The sequence below is a fragment of the Aquarana catesbeiana genome, linkage group LG01, assembly GCF_042186555.1.
Source record: "Aquarana catesbeiana isolate 2022-GZ linkage group LG01, ASM4218655v1, whole genome shotgun sequence".
Taxonomy (NCBI): domain Eukaryota; kingdom Metazoa; phylum Chordata; class Amphibia; order Anura; family Ranidae; genus Aquarana; species Aquarana catesbeiana.
In genome coordinates this window covers 337,001,422-337,016,152 of record NC_133324.1, presented here as the reverse complement: position 1 = coordinate 337,016,152, position 14,731 = coordinate 337,001,422, and the positions used below count along the sequence as shown (strand labels likewise).

Here is a 14,731-nt window from a genome sequence, read left to right as displayed (position 1 = left end):
CCAATTCATACACCTTCACACCTCAGATCAGCCCCAATTCATGCACCTGCACACCTCAGATCAGCCCCAATTCATGCACCTTCACACCTCAGACCAGCCCCAATTCCTGCACCTTCACACTGCAGATCAGCCCCAATTCCTGCACCTTCACACCTCAGATCAGCCCCAATTCCTGCACCCCCACACTTCAGATCAGCCCCAATTCATACACCTTCACACCTCAGATCAGCCCCAATTCATGCACCTTCACACCTCAGATCAGCCCCAATTCATACACCTTCACACCTCAGATCAGCCCCAATTCCTGCACCTTCACACCTCAGATCAGCCCCAATTCCTGCACCCTCACACCTCAGATCAGCCCCAATTCCTGCACCTTTACACTTCAAAAATTAGAATGCATTAGTGTCTCACTGACCCTTCCCTGCGCTGCTCTGCTGATGGGGAGGGAGCTGAGTGCCGGCAAAAGAGGCTTCGTGTGCCGCAGGTTGCCTACCCTTGTTATAACAATATAGCATATAAATATATGATTTAGCTTGATTAAAACAGTACATTTTCATCAGTAGAAGATTCTCATTCTCCTTAACTGTGTGAGAAAAACATGGGATTATGGGTAAATCTTATACCCATAAACACATGTTTTTTCCTTGTAGATAAGAGGGCTAGGCTGGAAGGGAGCATTTGTCTCTTAGACACATGCCCCTTCTATGACACTGCAGTGAGAGTCTTGCCTCCACTGCAGCATTTTTATTGGACAGCTTGGGCAAATGGTACTTTACCATTGGTCCAAGATTCCAAGCAGTCCATTGAGCTCAGTGCCTCTGGCAAGAAGTGAGAGGCACTGTTATCTCATCCTCTCAGTCTGCTGCAAACATAGTGTGCCAGCTTGTATTTAAACTGGCCGCTCTGTATGTAGGTTCTGACAGGCTGCGGAAGGAGCCTCACATCTATGGAACCATAGGTCATAGGAGCCCTAAATTTTGACTAGTGGTGGGATAGGACTTCTGGTACATACTCCTCACATTTCTGTGACTCCATGTCGCCCAGCTACAAACCTCGAAGCTCGATCCTTTTTTTTATTTCTTTTTTTGTGTTCATGGCAGGTGAGGCTCTGGTGTGAAGGCCTTATTATGGCTGATAGCTTTTATCTTTGTAATTCCCCTTTAGTTTAAAGTAGAACTAAAGGCAGAGCTTTTTTTTTTTCTCTATTATTTTTTTCTCTATTATTTTGGATAAAGTAAGGAAGGGTTATAACCCCTGTCAGTTATTGTGTCTCCATTGGGGAGATTTCCCTTTGTATCCTGTCCCATAGCCAAAACAGGAAGTGAGAAAAAATCCCCCCAAAGTGAGAGAATCCCTGGTTGTCACCAGAACTAGTGTCCCTTTTGAAAGATTTCCCCTCTATTTCTGTTCTGGTGACAGCCCCAAATTTAGGATTTTCTTCCACTTTCATTACCTGATTACATCGAGCCAAATAGAGAGGGTGAATCTCCCTAATGGTGACGTAGGTAGCAATAAAAACCTGACAGGTGTCCTAACCCTTGTCCACTGTATCCAAATCGAAAAAGAAAAAAAGTTTTGCTTTGAGTTATACTTTAAGCATTAGGCCAAGTAAAGCAACCAAGAAAGATGTGAATATAGTGTAAGAGCAACTCTCTCTCACTAAGCGCAAGCCTCTGTCTCTTTGTAGTGCTCTAAAAATAAGGAGAATGAGAGACAAATGAAAGGATGCTTTTGTGCCCATGCCTTTAAATTATTTTTATTTTTCCTGTATCACATCTAGAATCACTAGATGGTGCTGTCATACTATGTTTTACGCAGGCCTGACTTCTCTCTCTACTAGACACTGTCTGGATTTGGTGGTTTGCTTACAAGTTATTCGATATTACAGGTTGTGACATGCCCTTCATAAATAAAAAAAAAAAAACGTCCAGTTTATGCTGCACTTTCATTACTATTCATTCACTTCAGTCTCTACCCTTAAAGGGGTTGTAAATCTTTGCTTTTTTTCACCTTAATGCAGGCCGAGTCATACATTCGGCGGCTATGGACGCCGAATGCCGGACTCGGGAGCGCGCCCGCAAGGTAACCCCCTCGGGGGAAATGCTTCCCCTAGGGGGTTATCTGATGCGGGGAGGAACCGAGAGAGCCGCCGGGGGACCCCAGAAGAGCAGGATCGTGGCCACTCTGTGCAAAACGAGCTGCACAGTGGAGGTAAGTATGATATGTTTGTTATTTTAAATTAAAAAACAAATGAACCCTTACAATCACTTTAAGGACCTTACAATCTAAAGTCCCTATGTCACATGCATGTACACACACACATAATTAGGCAAGTTTAGACAGAAGCCAATTAAAGTGACACTAAACTCCGATTAAAAAAAAAAAATTCTATTCACGTACCTTGAACTCAAAACAATACCTTCAATTGCTCTCAGCCTCCTCCAAATCTCCAAATTCCTTTATTTTTCCTACTGTAATCTGACGTCCTGTTAGACGGTGGCTACGTTTGTCCTCCATGATTTCACAGTATGTAGGAACATAGCCACCCTCTCTTGCTTGCTCCCGGGATAGGGACTATGAACTATGGGATGTGTAATGTGCATAGAGCAGTGCACAAGACCGCAACATGTACTGCATAGCTCCCAACTGTCCCTGATTTCGAGAGACTGTCCCTGATTTGCAGCAACGTCCCTCTGTCCCTCTTTTCTCCTCATTTGTCCCTCATTTTGGTCTCAGTTTCGGCTCCAGAGCAATTGTTTTTATGTTCCGCATACATGTAAAAATCTTAATTTTTGGCAATAAAGTTAATTAAACCCTCCAGAACAGTATATACCTATTTTCTGAAAGCAGAGGCCCTGTAGAATAAAAAGGTGATAGTTGAAAATGTTTGTTTCACATGATATTTGCGCAACTATTTATTAAACGTCGTGAGTTTTTCATTGCGACTTTACATTGCAACTTTGATCCAACCTTGGGTGGGTGAAACCTGGATGCGACTTTGGCTGTTGACTTTCGCTTTGACTGTTGAATAACTGTCGTATTGATAACATTAGGATGTGACTTTCAAGCTACTTTTGAGAATTTACATTGCAGTCTATGGCACTGAAGTTGCATGATAATCGCATCAAAGTAGTGCAGAAAGCTTTTTAAAGTCACTGCAACTTTAAGCCCCGTAGATTTTAACGGATTAAATTGAAATGCATGGGCTGTGACTTGTCATGCGACTTTATAGGTCCAAAGTCACACAAGAAGTTGCACAATTGTGAATGGAGCCTTAGTAGTAAATGTGTATGGATTAAGTTTGAGTTTATGCCTTTGGAGTGTAGGAGGAAACAGGAGTACCTGAAGGGTGAATATGCAGACTCCATGCAGATAGTGTACTTGCTCCAGTACTGCAAAGAAACGCTAACTACTGAGCCACTGTGATAACCCACAAATACATGTTTGCATCACTCTATATTGTTTTTGAAGTGTATATCAAGGTAACACTTTTTTTTTTCGTTTTGGACAGAGTGAGGAAGGGTAAGACCCACTGCCAAGATTTTTTGTTGCCTCACTAGAGAGAGTCACCCCTCTGTTCTGGAGACTGCATCACTGAAACAGGAATGAAGGGCTCATTAACAATGGCAGCAGCCCTATGCCCTCCCTTTGAAAAGTAATCTGTGGTGAATCAATTTCAGAGGGCAGTTGATAGGCAGGTGGGAGGTGATATGTCACTTCCTGTTTTAACCCTGAAAAGCCTGCATCACAGCCTCACAACTGCGTGCATTCTGTGTGGTTGCAGGACGGTTGTGGCATGGCCCCGTTCACTTGCATGGATGAAATACAGTGGGGACGGAAAGTATTCAGACCTCCTACATTTTTCACTCTTTGTTATATTGCAGCCATTTGCTAAAATCATTTAAGTTCATTTTTTTCCTCATTAATGTACACACAGCACCCCATATTGACAGAAAAACACAGAATTGTTAACATTTTTGCAGATTTATTAAAAAAGAAAAACTGAAATATCACATGGTCCTAAGTATTCAGACCCTTTGCTCAGTATTTAGTAGAAGCACTCTTTTGATCTAATACAGCCATGAGTCTTTTTGGGAAAGATGCAACAAGTTTTTCACACCTGGATTTGGAAATCCTCTGCCATTCATCCTTGCAGATCCTCTCCAGTTCTGTCAGGTTGGATGGTAAACCTTGGTGGACAGCCATTTTTAGATCTCTCCAGAGATGCTCAATTGGGTTTAAGTCAGGGCTCTGGCTGGGCCATTCAAGAACAGTCACAGAGTTGTTGTGAAGCCACTCCTTCATTATTTTAGCTGTGTGCTTAGGGTCATTGTCTTGTTGGAAGGTAAACCTTCGGCCTAGTCTGAGGTCCTGAGCACTCTGGAGAAGGTTTTTGTCCAGGATATCCGCATTCATCTTTCCCTCGATTGCAATCAGTTGTCCTGTCCCTGCAGATGAAAAACACCCCCACAGCATGATGCTGCCACCACCATTCTTCACTGTTGGGACTCTATTGGACAGGTGATGAGCAGTGCCTGGTTTTCTCCACACATACCGCTTAGAATTAAGACCAAAAAGTTCTATCTTGGTCTCATCAGACCAGAGAATCTTATTTCTCACCATCTTGGAGTCCTTCAGGTGTTTTTTAGCAAACTCCATGCAGGCTTTCAAGTGTCTTGCACTGAGGAGAGGCTTCCATCGGGCCACTCTGCCATAAAGCCCCGACTGGTGGAGGGCTGCAGTGATGGTTGACTTTCTACAACTTTCTCCCATCTCCCGACTGCATCTCTGGAGCTCAACCACAGTGATCTTTGGGTTCTTCTTTACCTCTGTCACCAAGGCTCTTCTCCCCCGATAGCTCAGTTTGGCCGGACGGCCAGCTCTAGGAAGGGTTCTGGTCGTCCCAAACATCTTCCATTTAAGGATTATGGAGGCCACTGTGCTCTTAGGAACCTTAAGTGCAGCAGAATTTTTTTTGTAACCTTGGCCAGATCTGTGCCTTACCACAATTCTGTCTCTGAGCTCTTAAGGCAGTTCCTTTGACCTCATGATTCTCATTTGCTCTGACATGCACTGTGGGCTGTAAGGTCTTATATAGACAGGTGTGTGGCTTTCCTAATCAAGTCCAATCAGTATAATCAAACACAGCTGGACTCAAATGAAGGTGTAGAACCATGTCAAGGATGATCAAAAGAAATGGACAGCACCTAAGCTAAATATATGAGTGTCACAGCAAAGGGTCTGAATACTTAGGACCATGTGATATTTCAGTTTTTCTTTTTTTAATAAATCTGCAAAAATGTCTGTGTTTTTCTGTCAATATGGGGTGCTGTGTGTGCATTAATGAGGAAAAAAAATGAACTTAAATGATTTCAGCAAATGGCTGCAATATAACAAAGAGTGAAAAATTTAAGGGGGTCTGAATACTTTCTGTCCCCGCTGTATATTGCCAGCACTCTGGTAAGTCTGTCTCAGGCTTTTTTTTCTTGTATGATTACATACAAAAGTACTGTTTTGGGATCACGCAGGGACCCTTCCTCAGGCATGTGATAAGCAAACAACAAACATATAAAGCAATCATACTACAATAGTAAAGCTTGTCGGTGTGCTTGCAACATATTTCATCCATATTGTACACTGTGACCAATAGAGAATCATTGCAGTATCCTTTTAAAGTGGTTGTAAAAAAAAAAAAAACCCTGCAAGACAAAGGCATAATGAGCAAGTAGGAACAGCACGGTACAACTGCCATTGCATCAGTTGGCTTAAGTGCGCATGTGCCGATGACGTTGGCACATGCAAATACAGGGATATCTCCTAAACCATGCAGGTTTAGGAGATATCTAGTGCCGCTACAGGTAAGCCTAATTATAGGCTTGCCTGTAGTTAAAAGTGGTTGTAAAGGGTTTACAACCACTTTAATTAACCTTTTTATTTACATTTTCATTGACCTTTGCCAAGCCCACTGTCCCAGTGTAAAAGCATTCATTGACTTTAATTGAAATAGGTTTTTGTGAGCTTTTCAGGTGCTTTTTTTTAGTGTGAAAAGTGCCTGAAAAGTGCCTCAGTGTGAAAGGGGTCCAAGAATTAACTGTGAAGGACGCTGTTTTGGGTAGGTCCAACACATTCTTGTAGAATTTGTGAAGCAGCAGATTAGGCTCTGATGGGTTTGTTAGACCCCTTTCACACTGAGGCGCTTTTCAGGCGCTTTCACGGTAAAAAAAGTGCCTGAAAAGTTCACGAAAAACTATTTCAAATAAAATCAATGAGTGCTTTAACACTGGGGCAGTGCCCTGGCAGGGCGGTGAAAAAACACCCCTCTCCATTGAAATGAATGGAAAGCTGTTCAAAAGCACCTGAAAAGCTCTTCAAAAGTGCTCAGTGTTTTACTGGCAGTTTAGAAGCACCTCAGTGTGAAATGGACCTTAAGAACATTTCAGAACTTTGCCAGAAAGGTTAGGAGGTTATATAGCTGAATCAAACTTTATTCTAATGCCGCCTACACACGATTGGAAATTCGGCCAGCAAAAGACCGATGAGAGCTTTTGGTCAGAAAATGCGACCGTGTGTATGCTCCATCGGACTTTTGCTGGCCGAATTCCAGCCAGCAAAAGATTGAGAGCATGTTCTCAATTTTTCGGTCAGAAAAAGTTCCTATCCGAAAATGCGATCGTCTGTAGTAATTCTGACGCGCAAAATTCCAACGCATGCTCTGAAACAATTCGACAGGTGCTCAGAAGCATTGAACTTCATTTTCTCGGCTCGTCGTAGTGTTGTACGTCACCGCGCTCTTAACGGTCAAAAGTTCAGCGAACTTTTGTGTGACCGTGTGTATGCAAGGCAAGCTTGAGCAGAATCCCGTCGGAAAAGCCATCATATCTTTTTCCAACGAGAAGTCTGATCTGTGTACGCGGCATTAGGCTACTTTCACACTGGGGCGGGCGCCGGCGGTAAAGCGGCACTATTTTTAGCGCCGCTTTACCGTCGTTTTAGCGGCGCTATTCGGCCGCTAGTGTGGAGGTTTATACCCTTGCTAGCGGCCAAAAAAGGTTAAAACCACCCGCAAAGTGCCGCTGCAGCGGCGCTTTGCCGTTGGTTTGGTGGCGCTGCCCCATTATTTTCAGTGGGCAGGGGCACGTTAGGAGCGGTGAATACACCGCTCCTACAGCGCTGCAAAGATGCAGCTTGCAGGACTTTTTTGACCGTCCTGCAAGTGCACCGCTCCAGTGTGAAAGCCCCCCACATCCTTTTTTTTTTTTTTTTTAAATTTCGGGGATGGTTACAGGTTAATGGCAGATTAGCATTAGTGCTTTTAAACAGCAAATCATTTTTTATCTGCTATACATTCAAATATTTTTTATTTTTCCATAGATTTAAAGGAAACTAAGAGATTTTACATATATTATTTTTCTAATGCAAAATATAATTTGAGCATGCTTTGAAAACAATAACAATTTATAGGATATAATTAAAAAAGAACCCTGTGACCACACCCCCCTGCCGCCCCCTACCAAAAAAAAAAATTCCCTATTTGAAAATAAATCTTCCTGCTGTATAATCTTGTAGAATTGTTCATGCAGTCTTTTTTTCTTGCATCATCCACAACAAAGTATAACCTTTCTACCAGTTATAAACAAAGAAGGTCCATCAGTCAGATATCATGTTTTTCAGTAATCTCTGTTATTTTTCCAGGTCATCGAATCAGTTTTGCTTGTCTGATAAAAGTAGCATGTTAGAATTGTTATATAATAATATCTTGGCTCCTCAAAAACCTTCCTTTTATGGTTTGGGAACATTGCATGATCCATGAGGTAGCATTCCATTTTCTTTGAAGCTTGAAATGTATCTCACTCGGAAAATGTCATGTTTTTTTTCATCATCATACTGTCAATCACTTTGATTGGTTGTAAATAGTTTACTTTGCTCTACATGCTCTTTGCATTTATCCAATTCAACAGATTCGGTGTGGCTTCTTTGGCGAAAGACCTGGGAGATTTTACGGAAACTGGAGGTCTCAGAATGAGTGCCTTCAAAGAGCTTGGCCATGAATCCCACCCCAGCACTCCTAATGAAATTTCCTCCAGCAAACACATACAAAATAGGATTAGCACTGCTACTGAGAAAGGCAAGGGCTGTGGCATTAGGCCTGGCAACTCGAGCTGCTTTTGTTAGAGTTTCCGATGAGAACAGCTCCCCTGAAACCTGTATCATATTCACTAACTGATAGGGAAGCCAGAAGAGTGCAAACGTCACTATAATCATGATTACCAGACGACTTGTCTTATTCTTGGTCTGAAATTTGGCACTGCGTAGCCTCAGTCCAATGAAAACATAGCAGGACAGAATGACTGTGAATGGGATGACGAAGCCTGTTACAGTTTCAAACGTATACTGAAAAATGATATGTTGGGAAGTGGAAGTGTCATTTTTTGAACCATGAAATGGTATGCAAAAAGAACGACCAAAGAGGGGCTTAACATCACGGTAAAATAACATGGGAATGGCCATCAAAGCTGCAAACACCCAGATTGTAGCTACAATGCCCCTGACAGCTGGTTTTGTTCTCAACTTCTGAGAAGTGAAAGGAAATGCTACAGCTAAAAAACGGTCCATGCTCATGAAGGTAATCAGAAAGATGCTGGCATACATACTCAAACAGCTAGCATAATGACACATCTTACAAATGACATGCCCAAATACCCAGTTTCCAGTGGCTAGTAGATGGAGAAAAAATGGTGCTGTGAGTAAGACCATGATGTCTGCCATAGCCAAGTGCAAAATTAGTAGGCAGGTTACTGTACGTTTTTTCATTCGACATAATATAGTCCAGATGATAAAAGCATTGCCTGGAAATCCAATAATAAACGCAATTGATAGGATGGCAATCCCAAGGCTGGCAGAAGATCCAGATGATGTTGGGATCTTAGAAGAGCTTGTCAAATTTGGTGTACTTATGGTCATCACAGCAATAATCGTACTCTGCGAAAAGAAAGTGAGAAATATAAAAGACATGAATAAAAGTTTCACTTAAAAAGAAACTTTATTTGGAGCGACTGACTTTTAAAGTGCTGGAGCAACTGACTTTTAAAAAACACATACTTACCAGCCCATGAAATCAAGTGCTGTCTACCTTGCATTCAAAATCGTTTCAGCATTTTTCTTTCCTGCGATGTGTTTATCGTTGATTCGGTGGGATGGCTGTCATTTCCTGATCCCCTACAGCCAGCTTTCCCCTGTACATGCGCCAGATCAAAGGATGAAAGTAGACTGTTCTGAAGCCTCAGAACAGTGTCATGTGTAATCCAGGAGGCTGTGGGTGGGCAGACAAAGGGCTCCATCATGCTTGCCAAGGCAAAGAATAAGGAAGTGGGCATGAGCAACCCCTTCCAAAAAAAAAAACTGCAAATGTGTAACAGGGAATTGGAGGTGTAGAACGATGACTAGTGTTTAGAGTAAGTGAAGGTCTGCTTTCATGTAGTATGGCCGAATGTAAATGTAATTACAAATTCCATGATCTTCCAGGCATAGAGGGGAGTACTGAAGGCACCATAGTGAATATCTCCTGCTGCCATCATTCAAATTGCTAGGAGGGGTTAGGAAGGAGCAGGGGCATGGCATGTGGGGCGCTGTGTGTGTCTATGGATGCACACAGCACAGAGCACGAGTGCATAAGCACAGGTGACTCCTTATCACCTAGCTAGCTAATGAGACATCCACAAAGAGGCACGGGGTGCCAGAGGCTTGGGGACCAACGGCAGGAGAGCAAAACAGAGAATTTTAAAGCGAATGAAAAGAATCGCCATATAGTGGACCCCCTCTACCAAAACTTAAATAAATAAAAAAGAGTTTCATATCACTTTAACCTCAAATATTTCTTAGATATGATTTGATTCATGTTTAATTTGAACAGAAATGTTATCTATCTATCTATCTATCTATCTATCTATCTATCTATCTATCTATCTATCTATCTATCTATCTATCTACAGGCAAAGAAAAAGATAAAAAGTCACCAGCACTTCAATAATTCAGTTCCAGCAATTTCAAAGAAATATAACGTCAGGTCAAATAACCAATGCTTTGGGGCCATATAGGGTCCCTTTTCTCAAGAAGACTTTTGAATATATGCAGGTAAATCTGTCGGATCTGCAGAGATTGATGCAATTTAGGAATCTGAGTAATCATTATTTATGAGTTGTATGATTGGGTTTATCTGCATACATATATATTCTGGGGGTCAAAAAGTTGAAGGTTCATCAGTTTGCCTTTTTTATAAATATATTTGTTTATCACTATTAGAGACCACCAGTGAAAAAAAAATATTTCATTGATGAAAACATAATCTATTTTTCCTAGGAGCTAGACTCCTATCCTACGCTAAACTAACAAAATATTATTTGTACAGTTTATTTACTGGAACCCCCAACCTGGACTGCTACCCTTCTGACATGCCAGAGTCATAGCAGGAGGGCTGTTCCTATCTCCATTCATTTTTATCAAGTTTGCACAGATATCTGACCAAGGGAAAAGCGACACCACCAGCTCTTTGGATCAGCTCTATCACAATAAAAGAAGCATTGGAAACTGGCCAGTTTCCATCAGCTTTAAAACACAGCAATTTGCCAAGTAATAATTCTGTCATTTCCTAGTTCTGAGTAAACCAAATGATCACAATTATATGAAAATCTAACAAAACTGCCTTTTAGCTGGCACTGTTAATTCGTTTCCACCAAATGGTTTCTAGAAACAAGGAGAGCATTGCGGCTGGCAGGTCACTGTGGTCAAAACCTGTTGATACATCTGTCAAGATTATGGCTAGAACAGGTGCAGCATAGAAATGCAATATATATTTTTACCTCCATTAAAGTTGTCCTTGTGGTCTGGAACCTGTTAAGCCGCTGTGCCCCTCCACCTAGTTCTTGCATGTAGTGTTGAAGTGATCAGCTGGCTGATCAGATGGCCTTAGAGGGCGACCACCCCCAACGCAGCTTCAACATGTCCTCCGGTGTCTTTGATCTACACTTTCTGCAACTTGGGCACTGATGATTAAAGCTCTGCTCTGTTGAATTAAAATGTAATTTGTCTTTTGAAACCACTTTCGCCTGGAATTGCTCAAGGCTGAGCACTCCTGGAAACACAGTGTCAGATTAGTATTGATGGCAGTAAAAAAAAAAAACTCACTTTGGGCCTCCTGTCAGCTGCTGTACCTTACTAACCACAGGGATCTCAGGTCAGAATTAATACCGCTCAAAGAGACTGAGATAATACAGAGAGCCAACTCAGTCACTTTACTGACATTGGCATGTGGTCAAGAATATCACTGCCTGGCATCCTAAAATTAAGACAGTTTATATTTCTACCTATAAGAGTGAATCAACATAGCATATTTGATGCAATTTTAAATTGCATTTATCATATTAATGACTTAATGGGGTGAATTTACTAAAGGCAAATAGACCGTGCCCACTTTGCAAGTACAGTTGCACTCAGAGCTTAGTAAATGGGGTAAAGCTGCACTTTGTGTGGAATACCCAAAGAAAAAAAAAACGAACAGCATTTTTGCAGAGCTTTACCCCATTTACTAAGCTCTGAGTGCAACTGAGTTTGCTAAGTGCATTTGCCTTTAGTAAATCAACCTCCATAAAATAACTTTACAGTTGTGTGTGTTGTTTTTTTAAATGTTAAAGTGTGTTCCTCTTTGCATTAAATCAGGAAAAAACATCTCAATAAAAAAAATAGGTCAAATGTAGGTCACTATTATTTTTTTTTATTATTAGATTTAGAATTTTGGTTTTTGAAGTTGATCCAGACAGAAAGAAGAAAGAAATAATGTCCCAAGAGACAACAGTGAGTAATCCTCTATCATAGATACGGTATCAAGATACTGTGTAGTCAGATGAAAATACACAGCAATGTTTTACTAATAGGACTGCAAATTAAACACAGCTGATCCTTATCATCCACCATATAAAAAAAAAATAATTTTGTATGGATCTCTATTTAGTTAGAGATCTAATCACTTTGAGTAGTTGTCGCTTCATGGTATAATTATACTGTATATCTTGAATGTTTGTTAAAAACAAACGAAGGTGCACTTGCTATAGACAGATTTACATATTCTGAACAAGCAGGTAAATGAGTTCTAAAAAGCTATCCCTGGCCTCTCATGTTGCATGTACTGTGAAATATTTCATTCTCAAAGATCACAACAAAGACTCTAATGTCAGGTTTCAGTTTCAACAACTTAGGCTGGCCATACATTATACAATTTTCTGTACAATTTTCTTTAGATTTACCTTCAATTATGTAGTGCAAGGGCCTGCCTAATTGAATACAATTTAGGTGTTGTTTAGTTTTATATATGATTATTATATCATATTATATGGTTTTTGGTAAATCTAAAGGAAAATTGTACAAGAAAGCTGAACATGTATGGGCAGAAACACCTGCTGTGTTTGCATTAAAGACTGGCAGGGTGCCAAGATTCCGCTGCAATAAAAGTAATAAGAAAAGAGCTAAGGTTTCAGTGTTTCTGCAGTGAACTTTGAAAACCAATTTCTCCAAAAGGCCTAAAGCTACAGAGGTGAATGTACCCAGTTTCCTCATTTTGCCATCCCCTAGACCCCCTAGTTCTTCATTCCATATAATGACTGCTGTCCCTCGAATGTTATATTACAAGATATTATTCGTAGGTTTGGCTGTTAAGAGGGGTCCTTCTTTTTTCCCTTTACCCTCGCACAACCAAGTTGGACATAAGAGGCTATTTCATTTTCCACGTATAGTGCTGTACTACAGTCAATAAATGTTCAATATGTTTGTTGCTTTTCCTAACACGCTTTTGAGGGCTGCGTCCCAGTTAATGTGGTGCATTAGTGTGAATTTTGTTTGACCCCCTTCCCCTTGGGGTTCATTTGCAAAAGTTGCTATCCTGTACTAATAAAAGTATTAGAACATGAACACTTATTTTAAAATGCTTTTACTGTTTGTTCAGAATGTAAAAAACTACTTTAGTCTGGGCAAATCTTATAACAATATTAATAGAAACATTTCACTGTAAGCAATTTAATGCCACATACTATATGCTTTGATTTATACTGCCGATCATTTAGATCATTTATTCAGACTGCATATTATTTCTATAGCTGCTAAGCTCAAATAATAGATCATTATGCCACGCATTGCTTGTGGCATATCATGCCATTTACATTAACTACAATATTTATGCAAGTAGACATTCATTTCATTAGTATTGTACAATTGTGTGCAATGCTATTACTTTCTTTTATGTCATAAATGTCATCCAGCATTATTAGGCAGGCAGGTGTTCATTTCATTAGTATTCTGCAATGACATGTATACTTTTACTTACTGCCTCTGACATGATGCTGAAGTCCCAGATGAAAATATCCTAAAGTCAAGTGCAGGAGTATGAATCAGTCCATTTGAAAATATTTTAGACCGATCTTACAAAAAAAGCCTTAGAAAAAGAGGCTGTGCAGGATGTTACAAAAGGATCTTCAGAGTATTGCAGGTTTCCTGCTGTCACAACACAAATGTTCTATTTCAGCTTGTTGCATAAACGATAGCGCCCGTGAATTCTCTTATCTGTATCTAGACATCCTTATGCTTTAAAAAAAAAATAAAAATCTTTCCTTGCGGTAAAAAACAGAACATCTTAATGATGTAAACTGATATGTTGAAATGTTTCTTCGGTTCTTATGAGGCATCTAAGAAAATTACCTCTTCTAGGGAATAATACCATTCATATTGCTTAGACTGCACTAAATGACTCAGCTTTATCCATTTCACTCAATCAGTTTACACTGCATAAGGCCACTGTACATAGGTGTGCGCACAGGGTGTGTCGGGTGTGCCCGGGCACACCCAAATAACCCCATGCAGTGCTGATCCCCCCTGCTTCCTGGCGCAGACTGTCTCCTCCCTGCAGTGCTGTCAGCTTCCCTGCTCACCTGTCCCACAAGCTGCTGCGGGGGGATGTTTCAGGAAGGAGAGCGGGGGAAGGGGCTGGTAAATATTTAAATTTACCCCTTCTTTTTCTGGATGAACACAGTGAGTGATCTGTACCGATCGCTCCTGTGTTCATTTTTAACTGAAGCATAGTAAACTATGTTTGTTTATGAGACATCAGGGGTCTATTTAGACCCTTGATATTTCACCAAACCCCCCCTCCCCCCAACGGGGCTCCTAAAAAATTGTAAAAAAAATAATTTTTTTTTTTTTTTAAATAATGACAAAAATAAAATTGTAAAAAACAAAAAAATTACAAAAATAAAATGATAAAAAACAAAAAAAAAAAAATTACAAAGATAATATGGTAAAAAAATAATAAAATAAAAACTTTTGACACTTTCCACTGCCCTACTGGCACCAATCTCTGTTCTACTCACACTTTCCACTGCTCTTCTGATATACACATATGTGCGTTTGTGCTCTGGGGTGCACACCCTAATACAGTAGGCTGCGCACACCAAGTCCCGGGGGCCCCTGAAGCTCAATGGTGACCTCCAGAGTTAAGGACAGCTGACATCCTTCAGTTTATGCTGGGTGTAATGTAAGATGAACAGGTGGGCGCCAGACACTTTTTGAATGCAAAGAGATTTATTGTCTCTTAAACAGAACTGTGGGAGAGAGGATTAGGGCCAGGACACCCTTAGGTAGATGCAAACTTATGTAAATGGATGATCATCAATTTACATCTATTTTCCAT

At 40.7% G+C, this 14,731-nt stretch overlaps 1 protein-coding gene across 1 annotated transcript; it reads right to left on the bottom strand.

Moving 5' to 3' along the window:
• Positions 1-7,115: 7,115 nt before the first annotated feature.
• Positions 7,116-13,523, bottom strand: LOC141134526 (leukotriene B4 receptor 1-like). The gene is made up of 2 exons (XM_073624051.1): positions 13,373-13,523; positions 7,116-8,982 (listed from the first exon to the last, which is right to left on the bottom strand). The coding sequence occupies exons 1-2, from the start codon at positions 13,382-13,384 to the stop codon at positions 7,891-7,893; spliced, it is 1,104 nt and encodes a 367-aa protein (XP_073480152.1). The 5' UTR covers positions 13,385-13,523; the 3' UTR covers positions 7,116-7,890.
• Positions 13,524-14,731: the final 1,208 nt, after the last annotated feature.